The sequence below is a fragment of the Gambusia affinis genome, linkage group LG04, assembly GCF_019740435.1.
Source record: "Gambusia affinis linkage group LG04, SWU_Gaff_1.0, whole genome shotgun sequence".
NCBI classification, from domain to species: domain Eukaryota; kingdom Metazoa; phylum Chordata; class Actinopteri; order Cyprinodontiformes; family Poeciliidae; genus Gambusia; species Gambusia affinis.
The window spans coordinates 816,683-839,317 of record NC_057871.1 but is presented as its reverse complement, the minus strand read 5'-3'; the positions used below and the strand labels follow the sequence as shown (position 1 = coordinate 839,317).

At 40.0% G+C, this 22,635-nt stretch overlaps 1 protein-coding gene across 2 annotated transcripts; it reads left to right on the top strand.

Annotated features, from left to right (window-relative positions):
• Nucleotides 1–9,020: 9,020 nt before the first annotated feature.
• On the top strand, nt 9,021–22,635 carry LOC122828951. Of its 2 annotated transcripts, none has more exons than XM_044113056.1 (6): nt 9,021–9,210; nt 15,138–15,428; nt 17,331–17,615; nt 17,705–17,819; nt 20,622–20,689; nt 22,116–22,189. In XM_044113056.1, the coding sequence occupies exons 1-5, from the start codon at nt 9,174–9,176 to the stop codon at nt 20,668–20,670; spliced, it is 777 nt and encodes a 258-aa protein (XP_043968991.1). In that variant the 5' UTR covers nt 9,021–9,173; the 3' UTR covers nt 20,671–20,689; nt 22,116–22,189. The 2 variants fall into 2 exon arrangements, with proteins under 2 accessions (XP_043968991.1, XP_043968989.1); XM_044113054.1 differs by having other exon boundaries at nt 9,026–9,210; nt 17,705–17,815; nt 22,116–22,635.

Sequence of the window (22,635 nt, the reverse complement as noted above, 5' to 3'; positions counted from 1 at the left end):
GTCTGTGTGGTTGTGGTCGACATGCTAACGTCTCTTTTCACGTTGCCGGGGGAAACAATAACTGACTGCGCCGAGTCGGTTTCAGGTTTGACCTCAAAGTTTCGTCACGTCATTCAGACCATCAGAGACAAAGAGCTGCTTTCAGGTTTCACACCTAAACACGAAACATCAAACATCTGCAGAAAACAAGCAGACGCTTCTCACCACCAACACAGAGACCCGAACCCAGGTGGAAACTACCAGAGAGAATGATTCCTTTTCTCAACAGACTCACGGCCCAATAAAATGGACGGATAAAAGAAAAAGGAAGCAGAAATTATATTTAGATTGAAAATATGACAGAAACTTCCTGATCTGAACATGAACTCAGCAGCTTCACCGTCTGAATCTTTTCTGTTTTACATCTGAAGATCATTTCCTGCAGCTTCATCTGGCTGCATTTGGTGAAATAATTCTGATATCATTTTATTTCACCATATTGACTCAGACATCAGAGAGACAAACCACAATCTGTGAACCTGTGAACATGAAGGCCAGGAGGCTCCAGACGCTGCGACACTCTGGTTGGAGTTCAGACCGCTGCGTTCAAATGTGATGAACTGAAACTAAAACTGTGAAAGTAAAATTAAAGCAGCAGAATCAGCAGCAGAAAATCAGTTAATTCATTTAAACCTGAAGCTTCATCTGGGATCTGATAGCTTCAGCTTTTCTATTCCTCTGGCTGCTTCACAGATTAAATAACCGACATCATGGATGAAGTCACTGATCATAATCACCTTTATGCAAATATGATATCTAAGCAAATCATGTTTTGAACCCACCTAAACTTCTCTGTTTTATGGTTTATTTATCTTCTTTCTCTTAACGTCTCCAAAGAGATCTGCTTCTTCTCTTATTTCCTCCAACAGACGTTCAGTTACAAAGGAGGACTTGACCTTTGACCCACCATCAGTGAAAGAACAATGAAGCTCAGCAAACAGCAACGTGACACAGGAAGCCTTTTGTTTCCTCAAAATCTTTGAATGTATACAAAATTAACATTTTCTGGTCTTTGACTTTAAATATATTCTGAAATATTTAAAAGAAGCTTTAGTGGTTTATTGTTAAATATTTTTAAATATTTAAATAAAGGAGAGACGGTCGGATCTCAGATTCTGGAGACCAGAACTCCGTGAGAGAGCAGAACAATGAACCGGTGATAATTAGAAAACAAGGCGCAGCTGTGAGGGCAGAGCCAGAGGCAGGCTGAGGAAGAGAGAGAGAAATGAACTGAACTGAAACAAGAATGAACTAAAGGAAGAAAACTAAGAAAAAATACAAATAAGAAATGAACAAAATTATAAATCCAGAAAACAAACAAGATCCTGACAGAGATGATCAAAATAAAACAGAAAAAAGATCTAAAAAGTGAAATTAAAACTATGATGCTAAGAAATACCTCAAAGAATAAAAATACAAAATGAAACCAGATGTTGAAGAAAAGATTTAAAACCGACATTTTAAAGTTAATCAGGATTCAGGATTAATCCAGAGAGAAAATGGGAGGAACTGTGTGCAGAAGGTTTCGCTCTTCAGTGAAAGTGTTCGGGTCGTCTGCAGTGATGATGATGATCCTGGTTCTGGACGATCAGCCCGTCTCCATGGCAACGCCGCCATTAATCCAGAGATCTGAAACGTCTGGGGTCAAATCCAGACCTGCTGCTGTCAGTCTGACCCCAAGCTGACCTTCAGGAGCATCAGGTAACGCCGTTACCGTGACGACCCGCACAGGAAAGGATTCAGTCTCTGAATGGAAAAAATTATTTCGTTTAGTCATTTTAATAAATACAGGTTATTTCAGCTGCTGCTGCTTCACTGTTTTTATTTTTTCTCAGAAGATTGTGATAAAATACTTTGACCTTCTTTATTCCCCTTAAAATTATTTCCATGGTTTTTCTTTCATCTTTCTCTTATCTAGCAGTTTCAGTTTCACTTGGTTTTTGTAAAGAAGACGAGGAAAAGTCACCCTGAAGAGCTTTATTGACACTGAAAGCAGAAACCATGATGACTTTATGAAATGGAAACATGAGAAACTCTTTCAGTTATAAAACAATCTGCCCGTCTTCCTGCTCCTGTTTCTTCATGTTTAGTTTCTAAACGTTGATCTGTCAGATTTCTGCAGCTCAGGTTCAGATCTGTTTTTATCTCACCCCTCATATAACATCTGTTTGTTTCTACTTCCTTTACTGCACAGTTTTCCAGCCTTTTGTTGCTGCAATAAAAGCTTTAATTATTGTTTCAGACTGGAGGGTTTTTTTTCTGTGGGTAGAGAAGCTGAGTTAAAACAGGAAGTGCAGCTCAGCCACAAACACCAAACAGAAACAGACTGTCTGCTTCCACTGGACTCTGTCTGAACGTGTCTTCATCTGCATGACGCTTTGATGCAATACAATAAAACCAGTTGTACATGTGAGACTCCACATCATGATTACATGTCAGTGATGAAGAGTTTTAGTTCAGTGACTCAGTGAGGAGAAAAACAGCAGCTGAAAAGGAACAAATGTTGTAAATCTGCTCTCTGATCGATCTGAGTTTATTCGACTGTCAGGAGGGGAAACGGATTGAGACACAAAGAAACAGACACTGGACCCAGAGCAGATCCAGGAGGAACACCGGATGGTCTTCAAATTCAGTTTTATACTTCACTCCTCTTTCAACTCCCTGATGAATCGTCTTGAACCAAAACGTTGGAGAACCAGATCCGTCCTGCGGCGCCGGAGGATTGGTTCTGTCTTTCAGCTCCTGATGACGATGTGATGATGATGATTATAATTATCAGACTGACTGCAGCTGTGGATGGTGTCAGACACACACCTGCTGACGTAGTCATGCCATGGTGTGCTCAACAAGAGCTCCTGCTGCGTTGTGGTCGTTTGGTTTTCAAACATCTGAAGTTTTCAAACATCTGAAGTTTTCAAACATCTGAAGTTTTCAAACATCTGAAGTTTTCAAGGTTCTGAAAACAAAAGCAGCTTAAAGACAAGATTCATGTTCGAAGATCTGAAACGACCCGGTCCGATCAGCAGGTCCACTGACCGGCTGCTTACTGAGCATTAAATCACTAACCTCATAACATTATGACCACCCATCTGCTAATGTGTCACTGAGTGAGTCAATGCAGTTTGAAGCAACATGTAGCTTTCTGCTCATGGTTAATTGGTTTATATGTGTGTGTGTGTGTGTGTGTGTGTGTGTGTGTGTGTGTGTGTGTGTGTGTGTGTGTGTGTGCGTGTGTGTGTGTGTGTGTGTGTGTGTTAGCAGACCCATAACCTGACCCGGTAACACCATGAAGCAACACCAGCGGTCCAGTAACAGCTGGTGTTGCTTCATGGATGCTTCGCTGGTTTATCTCCATGGCAACAAGGTTAGCATGATGTTAGCAACCAGGTTGCTAGCATCACTGACTGGTTCCCTCATTACCTCAGAATGAGGAGGAAAGAGAATCTTTATGCCTGAACAAACGGTCCAGTTCTGACTGGTTCCAACCAATCAGAGCCAAGAGGAGGGGCTCAGCGCTGTCAATCATCCTCATGTTCACACTGCTCAATGCCCTAATGCATGAAAAACACGTTACAGTAAAACCGTTTATCCACCATCATCTGTGGCCATGCTAACTGTGAAAGAGGTCAAAGGTCTTCATGTCTGCTGAACGACACTCTGATTCTGCTGCAGATCCACCGAGCTTCACGGATCAGAACCAACAGAAACCTTGTTCTGTCTTGTTCACATTCAGCCTGAAGGTGGAACTTCTGCAGAAATGAGGCCAACTTTCCATCACTGCTGTTCCCTCTGGTTGGGTTGATGAAGCATTTTTGTTCTGGGTGCAGCTCTTCCTGGAAGGATCCATTAACTCTCCAGTTAGTCTGAAAGCCCCATTATTCACTCTGTGAAGGACGATAACATTCACACGCTTTACAGGTTTATCTGATGGCCTAAAATAAATAAAGGTTAAAGAGAAAATCACGAGTTTCCTGTTCCTGCTGGCGGCGCGGCCAGCAGCAGATCGATGGTCTGATGGATTTACGGAGGAATCAGTTTGTTACAGAGTTGATAGAGCTGCTTGGTTAAACTCTGAACTGTTAAATAAAACTAAATCTGAATCTGAAGAGATGAGAGAGACGGAGGAGAACAGTCAACATGGAGGACAAATAAAGTCAGGAAGTGAAGTCAGCAACAGAAACGGACTAAAGGCCGTGGGAGGAAACGGGTGGGTTTTTACTGCCACACTTTGGATTCATTGTTTGAAAAAATATCTATACTTACAACAAGATAGACAAACAATAACTGAAAATCTCTTAGATCTTACAGTTGAAAACAAAAGTTGATGTAATCTGAAATCTCAAGTTCAAAAAGTAGTAAGAAAAATGATTTAATAAAAACCTCCTGTCATCACAGCCGGCGCGTTCTTAAACAATTAAATTAATGGGAACGTTTAAAACTTACCAAACTAATCTAAACAATTTCAAATCTAAAAATATTTACAGATTTTGGTTCTAAACTAAGTTAAATATATTCAAACTGCCCACAGAAAAGAGAAAGTGATAGAACTGATAAAACATCAACGTAAAAGTCCAGCAGGTTTCCATCAGTTTCTGCTGGTTCAACCAGCAACTGATGCAAATATTCAAATACGACATGCAAACATCTGCTTTGCCTTGTAAATTTGATCTGACATGAAAACAGAACAAACTGAAGAGACTCTCCTTAAAGCTTGTGACATTTAAACAGAATATGTTTCTTAAACAGTTTATAAATCATCACCAAGTTGCAGGTGATCTGTGAACAGATTCTCCTCCATTCAGCCGTCTGCCATGAATGCTAATGCTAGTTAGATCCCAGTTAGCCCAGCAGTGGAATGGTTCTGCTGTTGCTGTTACAGATATTGATGAAGTTCTGCTGTTTCCGACCCGGTGGATCGGCTGTGGGCATCAGTCAGTGAGAAAGTTTCTGCTGTGGGTTCGTGCAGCGCCGGCGGTGGGGGGATGTGGTGGTCGGTGACGCCTCTGCTGCGCTCAGTTCTCATCAGGACGGCTTTACTGGCTGGACACAGATCTGCTCTCATCTGGTCACATGACAGGAAGTGGCTTGGTTTGTTTCAGGACTCGATGTTCTACACAGACAAAAATGTAAACCGCTAAATAAACATTTAAATGCTTCAGAGATCAGAATACGTCTGCATGTCGACACGTTCAGGTTAAATATGGAGATAAAACACAGATAAAAATACTTCAGAGGTAAAGTTATGCAGCCTTTTGGCCTAGTCAAAACAACAAAACGTTTTTCGTTTCTGTGTTCTGAATGCAGAAGGCCTCTCGTCCCAGACCTGGTTCTGGTTCTGGTTCTGTTGCACTGCCACAAACTAAAATATATATATTTTTCATCAAATTCCTGATGCCATAATTTTCTGCACATGTTGCAGTTTCTATAAAGTCAAAAGGTTTTATAATGCAAACCTGATATAATCACTCGTGACATAAATACACATTAAAATTCAGTAAATCGATGAGCAGATACCAGAGAACAGATCAATCCCTGAACGGGGTCACATCTACAAAGATTAAAATGTTTAAAACCGACCAGAACAAAAGCATCAGGACAAACATCCGACTTTAATTTAGCCGTGAAACCAACATTAAAAATCTCCATTTCTGAAAACACAGCAGGTGATTAAAAACCAGCTTCCTGGTTGATGCTGGTGAGCTGCTGGCATCGACTGGATTCATGGATCAGTGATCAGAAACGTTCACTCTGCAGGGCTGATGGCTCCATTCAGACTTTTGTCAAATTAATGCGACTTGCATTTGATTTGAGCCACATAAACGTTTCTCCCCTGCGCAGCAGAAATCAGAAAATAAAGTTTTTCAGTTTAAAATGTGGATCATGTTTCAAACGGAGCTCCTGGTCCAAACTGTCGTCTAGTAAAGTGATGCATGTAAAATGTTTCATTCTTCATAAACTGATGTTGGCAGGAAGTTAGAAAGAAACAGACTTTATCATCTAAACAAGATGGAGATGATGTAAACATCCTGGAAATGAGTGGAGACGTTTATTTAAAGACTGAAAGGTGATTGGCTGAGAGAAAACTGCAAACGATGCAAACAAACCCAGAAGAGGAAATCAGAGTTTATACCATGTTCTAAATTATTATCCAGGTGATTTTTTCTCAGATTTTCCTAAATGTTTAATGCAAATTATGGTCAGTATAATTATCAAGTCATGAACTTTTACAGTATATATAATTTTACTGAACAAAGATTCCCATGAAAACATAAAAATTTAAAAACTCAAAATGTTCCAAATTATTCTGACAGCAGATTTTCTAACATTTTATGGATTATGAAGAACTGCAGACGATCATTCTGTGAATGTGCAGCATCACATGTATTAAAATCAGAGTTATTTCAGTCAGAAACATCTGAACAGAACCGGTTCCATGTTAACAGAACCGGTTCCATGTTAACAGAACCGGTTCCATGTTAACAGAACCTTCTCTGGTATCAGAACAATTCTTCATCCTTTAACTTTGAGTTTGTGGAAAGTTTCTGTTGAATTTCTCTGCAGGACGTCAGAAAACCTTCAGATCTTCTGCTGGAGGAAAGTCCAGAGGTTCTCTATAGGGTTGGGGTCAGAGGTCAGAGGAGGATGGTGACCTCACCATGAGTTTCTGCCCATAGCAGCCGATGACTCAGTGGTTTTCCTTCAGCATCAGATGGTTCATCGTCATGATGAAGATGATTTTACTGCTGAAGGTTTGACTCTTTCTGAACCAAGACAGAAAGTGATCAGTCAGAAAGTCCAGATACTTTGCTGAGGTCATTTTCACACCTTCATGGACTCTGAAGGGGCCGACCAGCTCCCTCTCTCTCCCTCTCTCTCTCTCTCTCTCTCCCCATGATGTCGGCCCACAGCATGACTCCACCTCCTCCTTGCTGACATGTTGGGTCATGGTGGTCGTCCACCACTGATCCATTACTGTGTCCATCTGGACCATCCAGGGTTGCCCAGCAGTCATCAGTGAACAAGTCTGTTAGAAAACGAATCTTCCTGTCCAGCTGGGCCCACTGGGATCACTGGGATCACTGGGACCGGTTCTGCCTGTGAGTTCTGGTTAGGGGTCCAATAGTAGCTTCATCCACCTCCAGCCTCTGGAGGATCCTCCACCTTGAGGCTCCAGCAGCTTCTAATAACTGTTTGCTGCTTTTTAAGGACATTTTAACAGCTGATTCTGGATCCCATCAATGTGTCCAACAGAAACTTTCCTCATTCTGCCTTCATCTGATTCAGAACCACCTTTGTTCTGAATAAATCTGCAGCAGTAACTCATGAAGTGGAAGCTGATAGCTTTTACTGATTTCCCTGCAGCAGAAACAGAGTCAGCTGCTTCGTCTGAAATGATTTAATAATTCATGATGAGCAGCAGCAGAAAGATCCAAACAGTGAAGCCAAAGGAGAGGAAACGGAGCGACTGTCTCCTTCCTGTTGTCCTTCAGGCTCCACCGACTCTCAGCTGTTCTCTGAGTTTTCCTTGAACCAACTTCTGTTCATGAGATGAATTACTGTAATCTGACTCCCCATGCCGCCTCAGACTTACTGTAGGACTCTACTGTGTGTCTGGATACGGTGATTCTCCGTTGTAGAATAATCCACTGGGTAAATCCAACCAAAGCTAACGTGCTAGCCTAGCGTTAGCAGCAGAAACATCTCCTGGTCTTCAGCCAAAGACTAAAGAGAAATCCTCCAACACTAAAATCTGACGCCTCCATCTTGTTTCCATCTGGTGAAGAAGGAAGTTGCTCTCAGTGTCTTCAGAGGTTTTTGTGTGGTTTCCTTCAGTGGTTGTTGGTGCAGCGCCCCCACAGGCCAGGAGGGGAACAGGTTGGTTTGAATCAGTAGATCGATGCTGCATGTTGAAATGTGGTGTAAATAAACGGATGTCTTCATCTTCCTCTCTCGGTTCTCCACCTCAGCTGGATCCTCTAGACTAGCAGCAGCAGCTCCACTCTGGGCTTTTCTCTGGAGCTGAACCCGTTATGCTACAGAGGAAACCAGCTGCTTCATCACCATGTAGGACGGAGTTTGATCAATTACTTGATCAGTTATTGATTAGTGATGAATGGAGAGCCAGATGATTTCCTCCTGTGCAGAAACACACAGGCTGTTTTATTCTCCTTGATTTGATCAGAATCAGTTTGGAAGATTATAACTAACAGCCATCATGTAACTTGTTGCTTCATTGTTTAAGTTTTGGTTTTATTTTTATTAATAAATTTAATTCAAACTGATATGTTTTTTTAAAAACAGGAAGTATTTTTAAAGGATTTTCCCAGGTTTTGTTTGACTTGTCGGTTTTCTTTGCACCTCCTGATTCCTCAGGGGTTTTCTGTGCTGTGTATGCTCTTGTTACTATGGATACGGGTCACCTGGTACCTGGATCAGATGTCAAAGTATTGTTCCTGTCACACCTCGATGACTGTTACACAGCAAAGCCTTTCTGACTAAAGTTTCTCTCTTTTTTGGAACATTATGAATCAAAGTTATTCTTTATACTCCATTTATATCATTATTCTATCTATCTATCTATCTATCTATCTATCTATCTATCTATCTATCTATCTATCTATCTATCTATCTATCTATCTATCTATCTATCTATCTATCTATCTATCTATCTATCTATCTATCTATCTATCTATCTATCTGTTACGTAACATCAAAAAAGTGACGAATGAAAAAGCATCTAAAGAAATTTTCATTGTGTGCAAATCGAGGAACATTTTAAACCAAAGATATTTTCAGTTTGGTTTTACTTCCTGTAATGAGGAAAATACCGTTGAATCTTTATCTTATTTCACGGAAACAACATTGTCATAATTCATAACATCACAAAAAAAAAAAAAAACGAAACTTTCACTAAGAAATAAAATAATTTTCAGGACTTTGTTCGAACAGCAGCGTGGTTGAAAAGTCGGTTGAAGAGTTTAATCTGAGCTCAGTGGTTCGCTGAGACCCAGCCTCTCCTTTCAGGAAGAGACTGAAAGGAGAAAAGGCTCCATAACGTCCGAGCGTCTCTCCTGATGCAGGAAACATTTCTGCTGTTCATAGATAAATAATTATTGCCTGGATGGAGCTGTGAGATGGAGACCCAGATCACCTTTATTTGCTTGTTTCTAGGTAAGTTGTGAAATTTTCCTCTTTACGTTTGTAGGTCGCAGCTGTTTGAAGACCGTAAAGCAACGAGCTGCGTGTTCAAATAAAACCTACAGAGGTTTTACTGCGATAATCTACACAAATAGGATGAATTATGTATTTATGGCGCCACTGGTTTACAGCATCTTTGGTCTCTGAGTTCATATTTTTATGTGAATTTCAGAATTTAAAGCCTTGAAGTTTCTGTGAAAATATTGTGAATTTTACCAGGAAGCATTTTTAAATGACTAATTAAAACTTCACTTTTAATCAAGAGGTTGAAGAGACTGGATTAATTTTTCTCGTTTGTATTTTTAAACTAGTTTTGTTCAGTTGAGGGTGTGGCTAAGATGTTTTTTTTCAAGCTTTATTCCACAAAATAAAAACTTTCATATGAGGTTGGTGGAATATCCAAAGAATAATGAATAAAAAATGCTTGAGAAACAGACTGAACTTGTCACCAATTATCAATTAGATATCAGCTACAGTGGAAGTGATCAGTTCATTGTTACAGAACAGATTCACCTCATTTATGAAAAGTCTCTTAAAATAAGAGTCAACCTGAACGTTTCAGCAGCAACGTGTTGATTTGAAGAAATTCAGAATCTGTCAGTATGAACGTTTCAAATAAAGAAGAAGAAGAAGAAGAAGAAGAAACACCCACATATAGACATAGTGATTTTGATCTTGGTGATAACGGTGGAGCTTTGCGCTGTATTGGTCGGGTTGCCGGTTTGATTGCTCCCCATCCGTCCTGTTGCTTCCTCGTGTTGGTCAGACGGACCAGGTGAGAATCGGCAGCCTTGCTTCAGTCAGGTGGCTCAGGGCTGCCATCCATAACTCTCCATCTGCAGTGTGTGATTGTGACTGGTTTCATGTAAAGTGTCTTTGAGAACCTCGGAGTGTTAAAGTGTTATAAAATGTGAGTTTAGAGAAGATCTGCTGCTTCTCTGGACCAAAACATTCAAGCATCTTTAAACCTGCAGCAAACTACACTGTAAAATGTAATAAGTTCACTTTACTTAAAAAAAAGTTAGGAAACCGATTGCCTCAAAATCTCCAAGTAAAGTAGCTAATTCATTTTAAGGTGTTCTCAAGTGTGGTTACATACACACTAACCTGGAAACAAAGTTTTCCAAAGACTTTTTTAGGGAAAAAAAATGACATGACTTTTTTTCTAGGGTAGCCTTCAATCTAATATTGAATCCTTCAAATGGCCCTCAGTCTTTAAAACTTTGAGAATCCCTGCTTAAATGTCTTAGTTGACTGGTGTGAAACAAAAACTCAATTCTCAATACTAGAGCCCAACATTTATCATAACATTGATAAAGTAAATAGTGAAGTAGTGAAGTAAAGTAATGTTTCTCCTCATTAACATAAAACCATTTAGTAGTCTGCAAATGCAATGATGCTCTCTCCAACAAAAAAAGAATCAAACAAGAAATAAAAATCACTTTTCCAATAAGGGTAAAGGTATCAACGTTGATCCATAATGTCACATCACATTCACTCATTGCATCAGAAGATTTTTGAGTGATTGTATTTCAATCTGGATAGACTCACACAGAGAAAGAGAAGCAGTTAGAAGATTTAATGATACAGAAACTTTGGCGCTCGAACCCGGCGGAAGACTTGTGAGCTGAGGATCACCAGGCAGGTGATCGGTCCAGGTTTAGCTCAGGGTAGTCTTCCTCCCGGTCCAAATACTGGTGGTGGAACGGAGCCTTGAACGAAGGAGCAGAGAGGGAGCTAGGAAGACGTCCCTGGGATGATGGTGGAGGTGGGTCGAAGCACGGCTGACGAGTGAGAAGATCCGGGGAAGCTTGTCCTTTGAAGGGATCCGTGAACGACGATTGGCTGAAGCGGTGCGGCGCACCTGTCCTGATTGGCTGCGGCGGGAGCGTAGTGAGTGTCTGATGTGTGACGGCTGTGTTTTGTCTCCCAGCTTGAATTTTCGCCTAGGCTTCATTTTTGGTTTTAGGGATTTATGTCCAAGTGACAGAAGCACCCTTTGGATGAAGTCAAAGGTGTACTTCAGTTGTTGAGGGTACTCCAAATTCAGAGAATAAATAAGTCCAAAGAGCACATGGCATGTGGAAGATTCCCAAGATCATTCATGACAAGACTTCCTTCCAAAATGATGGCAGTACTTGAAGACTGGAGGTGCAGTGAGTCAGTGGAGGCCTGCCTGTCCTCAGGAATGATGGTCAGGATCCCAATGGGGGTGTGAGACACGTCTGGGTCTTCGCAGTCCTAACAACAATAGAAGCAACACCACAATTACATATCAACATAACACTTCTTCATCACAGCTGCTTCTCCTACAGTTTACAGCTGCCCTACCTATCGCAGTCTACTCATCATAAGCCTTCTATGACAGTACAGCGGCTTTTTTAACCCGCCAACATCTTTATCCTTATCCCTTTTCCTTTTTTTGTTTTGCGCCCCGGACAGCTTTTTTGCACTGCCGCTCCATCTTGTTGCCACTAAATAAACATGATATTTTCGACTAACGTTAGTCCCAGGCATCGCTAAATCATTACACATAAAGTTAACCTCAAAACCTGGACTTACGGATGAATTATACAGCCGAGATAACGAATATAAGTTTGCTAAAAAACAGTGGGACTTACCGTGACCAAACTTAGCTGCAGCAACCGCCGTATTGTTGACAGTTTGGAGCTTCTTTCAAACACGTCGTCACTCGTCAGTGTCCAATGCGCATGTGCGTTCAACGAGAGCTGCCGAATGATGCCGAGTTTTCTGCTGGTTATGCAGATGCGTTTTGCTCACTCATAACTCCAAGTTCGGGTTACTTGCTGCTGATGAGTTTGATTACTTGCCTCAGTAGAAAGTTGTCTTTGCTAAGTTTAAGTTAGTATAGTCAACAGAGTAATCTGGAATGAGTTCAGGTCACTTTTCTTTTTGAGTAAGATATACTATTACATTTTACAGTGTGGGCTAACCCGGGGAAACCGTCTGCTTCCATTAACTCCAGGCCACTTCTTCGATTTATTACATTTTTATTACATTTTAATTCCATGTTGATAATAGTTGAAACTTTACAGGGACTGCGACACACATTGACCAGGCCTAATGCTCAAATGCCAACAATCAACAGAAACTACGACCTGCTTCCTCATTCACACAAAGCAGCAGCAACCATCTCTCATTCCTGGTGCCAGTCAGACCCGCATCGACACGCCCACCGGCCAGGACTCTGTCACATCAATAGTTACGTTTTTCATTCAATCGGTTCTCAGTGCTGGACGTTTGGACGTCTTCAGCTGTTTCTGTCTGAGAAAAAGCCCAGAATGACCCAGAACAAGTTAGACGTTTGATCTTCCAGCCTGAGCATGTTCTGACACAGGAAGTGATGTCGATTCCTCTCCATTCATCTCCAATGAACTCCAGTGACAGATGGACAATAACTTTTCCTCCTGCAGCCAACAGACCAATGAGATTTCTGCATGTATAATTTTCAGTTCAGACATGGAGACACATGCTAGCAACGCGGCACAAGAAGCTGATTAACGTTCAGCTTCAGTCACTGCTGCGTCCCGTGTGTTGGCTCCACCCTGACAGGTGGAAATGTTTCGCTGGTTCGATGCTCTCCGTGTGTCTGTTTGTTCTGACCGTACGGATCCTGCTGGACAGAACGGTTCTGTTTGGGTTTAAAATTCAGACTGCAGCAGGATTCCTGCTCAGATGTGTTGAAGCCAGCTGAATGCTGGGAGTTGTAGGCCACGCCTCTTTGCTTCCCTCATCCCAGCTGCAGCGTCTGAAAGCTCACAGCTGGAAGTCTGAGGTTCTGATCCGTTTCCTGTTTCCTGGCAGACGTCTCTGGTTGTTTTTCACTGATCTCACAATGTTTCTCTAAAACATTAACGGTTAACAAAATGTAAATTTTAATCAAATGAGAAACCAGGATCACTGAAACAGGAAGGAAACTTTTCTTTGGAAAAGGAAAATAGAGAAAGTGAAACCAAACCTTTAGTTTGAAATGTCTGGTGTTTCCCAATAAATCCTCTGGGAATTTTATCTCCAAATAGTTTTTCATTTAATCTGTTTGTTGCTTGTTGCCAGGTTGTTTCTAGTAAATGAACATGACTGGATCAGGAACCAAACTCAGTGTTTTCAGTAAAGATTTCTCTGTTTACATGAACACAACCAGCTTTTGGACGTTAACGTCTTCTGACCCTCAGCTGGTTTATTCAAACGTTGCAGAACCTTTTAGACCTTTGACATGGATTGGTTTGGATAAAAAGCTTCTTGTTGTTTCATTTCCTCTCTCAGGATGTCATTAAGTCCACAGAATAATGTTTTATTGATGAGCGTTCAGATCCATTAACAGACCAACAGCCTGATTTAACTGACCAGTTACTGAATGGAAAAATACCAGTATGCTCTCTGTTTCCACTTTGAGCTCTGAGCAGAGAGACGTTCTGCAGTTCACATACTGAAAAGTTCATGTGCTCAGATTCAGAGTCAAGACCAGACTAGTCTTCAGGAAACTCCTTTTTCAGGATGAGGCAGTTTGGAGTGAAAACATGAACAAGTCTGAACAAGTAGAACATGAACTGGTTTAACGGAGGAGGGAAAGAAAAATGAACTGAAACTAAAGATGTTTCAGTTACTATTACTATCAAACTCTGGGTTTAGTCTGAAGTTAAAGTAAATTAAAATGTTTCACCAGTTATGGAGTTTTCTGTAAATTTGCCCCAGATTCTTTACACTTATTTAAGTATAATTTATGATGATTACTATTAATTTAATTTAACATGATTGTATATAATTACAAAAGCTGAAGTGAAACATATTTAAATGTGATTCATCTGGATTCTCTGTCCTGGTTTCTGTAACCTGCAGCTCGTTCTGGTTTTATGATGAACATTTTCCTCTTGATCTGCTTCCCATCATCACTGAACACCAACATTAGTGACCTGTTGCCATGGAAACATTGTCAAACGTGTTTATTTAGGCTGACCTGCTGACATCCATCCACATGCAGTGAGTGAAACCGACCCAACAGAAAGATCAACGAGTTTAAATAAACTAATGGAACATTGATGGCAAAATATGATTTTATACATTTTATAAAGACTGCATTAAACACATACAGGTATCATGTAAGGTGAAACTCTGGAAGATCTCTGGATTTAAAACAGTTTCTGTAAATTATTTTTCTGATTTTATCTGCAGTGACAGTTATTGTTGTAAGAGTTGTTCACTTTTAGTGAGTTTAAGTTTCATAGAAATGTTTTTAGCATCAGTTTCACTTCAAGGTAAAAACCAAACCTCCAAACATCTCGATCCGCCAGACGTCCTGAGAAATGGAACCAGCCGGTCCAGAACTGGGCTGGATTCTGCAGAGTCAGCAAATTATCAGTCTTATAGGTTAGTGGTCCCCAACCACCGGGCCGCGGACCAATTGGTACCGGGCCGTGCAAGAAATAATTAAATATGTCTGTTCTATGTATTGAGTCTTGAGGAGCCTTTATTTTGAAAATCCTAAACTGGATGCTGTCGGTTACGTCTTGTGCACCAACATGCAGCAGAATGAGTAAGATAAAATGGCATCACCCCGGTCCTTACAGCGCGCGGTCCGCAGAATATTTAGGAAGGGTTGACCAGTCCGCTGTCCTGAAAAGGCTAAATATGAATATTAAAATGATGGAGGTTCAATAAATATCATGAATATTAAACATGAACAATAATCAGACGGTTTCCTTCATGTTGTCCAAACACAATCCATGTTTTCTAAATTTTATGTCATTTTTATCAAAATCAGTCAAAATGTAATTGTTCAAACCTGAATCTGTCATGACCTTTATCTTTAGACAGGAACATTTAATGATATTTCATCTTTAATAAAGAAATCCTGGTCAATATTTTCAATCTGTTTCTTCCAGTGATTCTGGGATTTTCTGCTGCTCAGGAAGAGAATCGTACAGGAATCGTTGGAGGAACCATCACTCTACCTGCTGCTGTCACAGAGAAAGGATATATTTTATATAACGGAGAAATCCTTGCTTCAGTGTTTAAAGGTGAACTTGATATTGATGTGAAAATTTACAAAAACAAACTTTATTGGAACCGAAGCTCTGGATTCTTTACGATCACAAACCTGCAGAAGAACGACTCAGGAATCTATAAAGTTCAAAAAGGCGAATTTTCTTCTTCATATAAACTCCAAATTTATGGTAAGTATTTTTATTTAAGTATTTCTCTGATTGTCCAGATGGAATAAATAAAGTCTGAGCTCCATGTTAATAATAATCTCCATAATCTCAGATTAAATCTAAATATTTTTCTTTTACTATAAAGTAAAAGTTTTAACTCTCCCCAGAAACAAATTAAATCTTTTTAAAATTAAAATTTCATGGGGCGTGCTCCGGTGGCGTAGAGGGTAGCACGCCCCACGTTTGGAGGCCCTCAGTCCTCGACACGGCCGTCGTGGGTTTGATTCCCGGACCCGACGACATTTGCCGCATGTCTTTCCCCCTTTCCTGTCAGCCTACTATGAAAAAAGGGACACTAGAGCCCACAAAAAGTTACCATGACGACAGAGCCAATCACACAGCAGTTACCATGACGATAGAGCCAATCATTAGTACAACAAAGCTAACAGCATCATTAGCAGCTAACAACATCGTCACGTCATCCTTCCCTGGAAACCTCCTCTGAACATAAAGTTAATGATAAAGAATCTCACACATTAAACCCAAACAGCAGCTCATCTCCAGCTGTTTAACTGTAAACAGTCACTAAGTAAATATTGTGAAATATATGAGTTTCCACTAAAGTCCTTCTGTCACTGAGGTAGATTACTGCCAGTCCTGATCAGATTAATCTTCATCATGACAGAAATGTCCATCAGCTTGGTTTCATGTCTCACTGCAACGCAGCAGGTTTATGACACTCAGGGTCAAAGGTCAGATGAAATAGCAGGTTAAATCTGAGAACATCTTCATGTTCAGAAGGTTCAGAACCTCTGAAGGATTTTCTGGATTAAACAAAGTTTCCCTACATGATCTATCAGCTGATAACGTGGACTGGTTTTAAACCGAGGATCCACCCGTCTGTTCTCCACTCACACATTATTCATTTCACCCTGTGACCTCTGACCCCTTAATGGATCAGTATTTGATGTTTCTGGAGCAAACTGCATGCACAGGGGCAAAGTATGAAATATAATAATGTTTCTTGGGGTTATAATTATGAGTCTGATATCATCACCCATATTCAGACACACAGACGTCCTAGTTAAAGTCTGGGTTTGTGTAGCTGCCGTCACTTAGAGTGGAACTCTGTTCACCAGTAATGAACCAAGAGTAACAGAACTGAACTGCAGGATCTGAATGTTACAAACAGAGAAGAAGTTTTACTTCCTGCCGTTTCTATGAATCACCAAAACATGATTGATGATCAAATCGATCAAATTGATCAAATCGATCCCTTAATGAAATTATTCTTCTGGATTTCTTTGAATTTCTTTCATATAATAACACAGTTTATCACCAAGCAGCAATATCTTAAAAATCTTCTCCCAGCAAATATTTTCACCACAAAACGAATATAAATGAACAGAAACTGTTTTCATGTTGGATAAAGATAAGAACATCAAAACCAATTATTATTATGATTTTTCATTTTAGCCAGACGGTGAAAATGTTTCTCTAAACTGAGAAACATTACAGAACCACAAACCGGACAGTTTGTTGTTGGCACGCTGAGCTGTATGAGTGCAGAGCATCGGAGGTTTGGGATGGATATTAATAACTGTTAATAACTGCAGCAGGTCGTGACATCATCATCAGTTCAAACCAAAAGTGACCAGACAGCAGGAATTATTAGCCAGAGGAAGAGAAGAGGAGACACTATTCTACAAAAGTTCAGAACCATCTGCTGAATCAGAAATCAATAATATTTAGGATATTTACTTTAACTAGCATCACAGTTGTGGGTTGAAGGGATGATGCACTGCAAAGATGGATCCTTAAAACATTCATGGATTCAAACTGTGATCCTGTCAGGCAGGAGATCAAAACCTGTTCAGAATATCTCCAGTAATTTTCACTCACTGTTGGTTTGATTCCCTGCAGATCCAGCACCAACTCCTGCAGTAAAAACTGTTAATGTGACCTCTGACCTCTGCCTGTTGATCTGCTCTGTGGACAAACCGGAGACTCTGCTGTGGATCAGAAACAAAGAAATCCAGAACCAGAGCCGCTCTGCTCTGTCTCTACATGTTACTGTCTATAAAGAGGATAGAGATTCATCATATAGATGTGCAGCAGCCAATCCTGCAGAGAACAAAACTGTTGATGTTAATTTAACGACTTCCTGTGGATTCAACCAGACAGAAACTCAGACTGACAGAAGAACATGTGAGATTTAACACAGTCTGTTATTAATGTGATCATATTTTCTGCTTTGTTTTGAAGTTTGTTGTTCTGTTTGTTTTGTTCTGTGACAGACTGGATCCCAGCTGTCATCTCAGTGGCACTGATTGGATTGATTGTTTTTGGATTCCTGCTGATCCAGAAGAAATTTCCGGGCCGAAAGTCATCAGGCAGTCAAACACAAGGCAGGTATTTGATCATTTACTCTGAGATTCATTTATTAATATAATGTTTATAGATGTAGGAACTTGTTTGTGAAATATTCTGTAGAACAAATCTTTGTTCTTCTCCAGACTGTCTGACATTAGAATGTAAAACACATAAATCTGAAGTATTTATAATCTCTTTATTCTGGTTGGTAAAATATTAAACTAAATATTTTGCTTCACCTGAACAACCTGAACATCAGACTGATGATCCTGAATCTTTTGGTTCTGATGTTCTGACGGTCTGAACCGGCGCCGTACCTTTAAATCTGTCTGAACAAACTCAGATCAGACATTCACAGTCTCTGGTTTGACGTCGTTTCTCTGATTACTGTTTCCATATTCAGTCTTCAGGACTGGATGCAGCAGGAATCATTAGATCCTGAATGATTCACCTGTAAATTCCCTCTGGTGGTTTTTAGGATCCTGATCCTCCTCAGTGAGCTGCTTGTTCTTCCTCCAGGTTACAACCTGATCTGTAACGAGACCGGAGGGACGGTCCTGCTTCACAGCATTAAAGTGTAAAAACAGTCTGAAGAAAACAGTTTTAATATCCAGAAACAATCCGGTTTAAAGCTAAACGTCTTTTTACATAAATATTCATCACAGAATTAGGCAGAAAGATTCATTTCAAGCTGATTTTGGGTTAAATGAGGTTAGCTTTAGCTTGCTCTCACGCTGTGGTTGGTTGTTGGTTTCCATAAAACCTCTGGTCCAATCAGGTGATGGTCAGTGCAGTGGGTTCCAGTCCTTAACAGAACCAGTTAAGGACTGGAACCGGTTTGATTCAAAGAAAAAATCAGGATATAATTTACAGCATTTCAGCAGCTTGTTGTCATGTAGCAGTTAGCAGTTAGCAGTTAGCAGTTAGCATCGTGCCGTTCTGTGTGGATCCTCCATTTGGTCTGAATCCGTTTTGCAGGAATCCTGCAGCCTGAAGGCAGCTGCTTTATTCAAAGAGTTCATTGTTTCAAATTGTTGTAACTTTACATTTATGTTTCTTTAAATAGTGATTTAGTTTATTCTTTTACTGAATCATCTGTTTTCCAGGTTGATAGTTATTTGTTTCCGTCTCTCAGTCCTGCTGCAGACTTCAGACAGATTCCTGCTCCAACTTGTTGCTTTCAGAGGCGTAAATTATTCAACAGCTGCAGCTGCAAACCCACAGGAAACCTGATGTGTTGAAGCATGAAAACTGAAAAACTAAATACACCAAAAGAACCAAGAATCCATTTTTCATTTCACACAGGAAAATGCTGCAGTAACTATTTTTAACTAAAAATCATGTTTTATGTTTTCTTGTTTAAAATAAAATCAGAAGAAAAGAAAACTGGAGCTGCTGGTCGCCAGGAAACAGAACAAAACGTTTAAAACTCAGGATTTCCATTTGATTTGTTTGTTGGAAACTTTGGTAAAGTAAAACCGTTTCTATTTGAATTTGGCCTGATGACTAACATGGCTGCTTGGGGATATTATTTATTATTATTATTTATTATTTATTGTCCTCTGGAGCTCTAAACTGTTTGGTTTCCTGGGAGCTAAAAGATTTTCTCCTGTTTAACATCTTCAGTTTTTAACTAACAAAGTTATTTTATTTACTCTTTTAACAACAAGTTTTCTGAACCTGATTTTTCTGATTGAAAATAAACAAAACATTGAACTTTATAAGATTAAAAATGTTGGTTTTTGGCTTTTTGCTCAATTTCAGGGAAAAATTCAAAGTTTGACTCATTTTCATCTTAAGAGGCTAAAAATGGTTTTCCAGATCTTTTAATGAAACTATTTAAAATCCAGACATATTTAATCAAAAACGCTGCACTTTAATATTTTCCTCATGTTTCTTTAAATCAGAATCATCATTAAAGTTCATTTTCCAGTGACTGTAACAAACTGGTTCTACTTTCTGGGTTGTTTCTGTCAGGTTCTGATTTGAATCTGGTCATCAGTGGAAACCCACCAGCCAAACTGCTGAGTCCAGTTCAGATTACAGTTCAGATTACAGTTCAGTCCAGTTCAGATTACAGTTCAGATTACAGTTCAGATTACAGTTCAATCCAGTTCAGATTACAGTTCAGATTACAGTTCAGTCCAGTTCAGATTACAGTTAAGATTACAGTTCAGATTACAGTTCAGTCCAGTTCAGATTACAGTTCAGATTACAGTTCAGATTACAGTTCAGTCCAGTTCAGATTACAGTTCAGATTACAGTTCAGATTACAGTTCAGATTACAGTTCAGTTCAGTTCAGATTACAGTTCAGTCCAGTTCAGATTACAGTTCAGATTACAGTTCAGATTACAGTTCAGATTACAGTTCAGATTACAGTTCAGATTACAGTTCAGTTCAGTTCAGATTACAGTTCAGTTCAGTTCAGATTACAGTTCAGATTACAGTTCAGTTCAGATTACAGTTCAGTCCAGTTCAGATTACAGTTCAGTCCAGTTCAGATTACAGTTCAGATTACAGTTCAGTCCAGTTCAGATTACAGTTCAGATTACAGTTCATATTACAGTTCAGTTCAGTTCAGATTGCAGTTCAGATTACAGTTCAGTCCAGTTCAGATTACAGTTCAGATTACAGTTCAGTTCAGTTCAGATTACAGTTCAGATCACAGTTCAGTTCAGATTACAGTTCAGTTCAGTTTCTTTCTTCACCTGTTTTTGTTTCTGGGACATTTCATCTCTGCTTCCTTTACTGGGAAATAATCTCAGTTTAGCATTTCAGAGAAACACAGAAGCTTCATTTGTTTGGTTGGTTTTTAACAACAAAATTCATTTTTATTTCAGGAGGTTCTGTAAGAGAAGAGGAAGTCCAGTATACGCCAATTCATTTTAAGGATAAAAGAGGAAATCAGGTGGGTTTTCAGAAACAGGCAGAGAAACTGAACGTCTTATCTTTGGACCTGAAGAGGAACGATCTACAGATCTATAGCTACAGATCTATAGCTACAGATCTAGAGTTATATATCTAGAGTGAACACACAGCTTCAGTTATTACCGCTGGAGACCAGAGATCAGGATGAACTCTGACCTGAGCCTTCAGAGCCTTTAGAGCCACATAAAGACGGTTCCAAAGTCGGCCTTCTACCGGCTGCAGAACATTTCAGGATCCTGGAAATCAGTCCAGGATTTCCAGGATCCTGAACTTGGTGGTCTGAGTTCTGATGGTTTATAAATCACTGAAGCTCCACAATTTATTAAAGATCTGCTGCTGTTGTAGCGACCTTCAGACCCATCTGGTTCGGCATTCAGCTTCTATGTGTCACGAATCTGGAACAAACTTTAAAAAACTGTGAAACAGCTGAAACAGAGAGTTCCTTTAAAGCAGCCTGTCTGCTTTGACTGATTTGAGCTGTTGTTAATTCTCTGTTTTCTGCTGCTGTGATGTTTCTTCCTGTTTGCTGCTCGTGTTCCCAGGATACGGCATCAAAAAAACTGAACTCCTGGTTCCTCCCATGTTTACTGATGGTCTCAGATATCACTGAGCAAATATCCTGTTCCTGTTCTGCTTGACAGGATGTTTGCTTTATTGTAGGCCTCATGAAGATAAAGAGTCAAATTTAAAGGTAAAAACAAGTGAAGTAGTCAGGCTGTGCTAAATGTAGCTGCAGACTGAGGGCTTCACATGTTTCATGTTTTACCCTTTAATCAGTTCTTCTAAATTAGAGACTCAACCCTGGATTAAAGATTAGAGCAGCTAAATGAAAAGGAGCAGCTCTGAGTTCAGAGGGAAATCAGCCAAATGTGAAGAAACGAAACTGAAAATAAAAACCAGAGAAACATTTGATACAAACTGAACCTGGTTAAACACAAAGGCAGAAACAAAAACAGTCCAGAGTCTCATGTTTGTAATGGACAGATCAGGAACCAGGTGGTGAGTTCTGCTCACCTGGAGCCAAACAAAGACAGGAATAAAACCTGTCTTTGTTTTGTTCCTCTGCTGGGAACAGGAAGCAGCTGTAATATTCAGACCATCAGTAATAAACCAGTAAAACCAGCAGACGCTGCGTTTACATTAAAATGAGACCAGAACCTGCAGATTCTGGAGAACGGACATGAAACAGCAGAACCTGCTGATGATCCGCTCGGTTTCTTTGAAGGTCCAAAGACCAAATCAGAGGTTCTGTCAGAGAAACTGAGCTCAGGTCCAACTGGGCAGACTGAGCAGAACTCAGAAAAACGGCCTGGTTCTGTGGTTCTGACCCAAACAGCCTGGTACTTACGCAGCAGAACCAGCTTCCTGTGGTTTCTCTGACCCGTTTCTTGTTTTTCTGTCCACAGGGAGAAAATATTCCAGAACCATCAGGAAGCAGCAACAATCTGACAACAGTTTATGCTAAACTGGAACATCCAGCAACGGATCAGAACCTGCTAACAGCCAGCAGCTAACAGCTAGCAGCTAACAGTCAGTGGCTAACAACAAGCAGCTAACAGCTAGTAGCTAAGAGCCAGCAGCTAACAGCTAGCGGCTAGCAGCGAAGAGCCAGCAGCTAACAGCTAGCGGCTAACACTGAGCAGCTAACAGCTAGCAGCTAACATTTCTTTTCAGGACCTCCACGCTGTGAAACAGCTCAGTGTAAATATATAAATATAATAAATCACTGTAGATATTTAGCAGCTTATTGTACAGGACTGCATACTTTTCCCGTTTCTTGTATTAAGTTTAGTATTTGTGCCTTGAATTTTTGTGAACATTCTGAATATTTTCTGTTACTAACCTTGCAGCATTTCATCTGTTTTATGCACTGTTTGTTAAATGTGCTCAGAATGTGGTAATAAAAAGTTTGAACCATGAAAACAG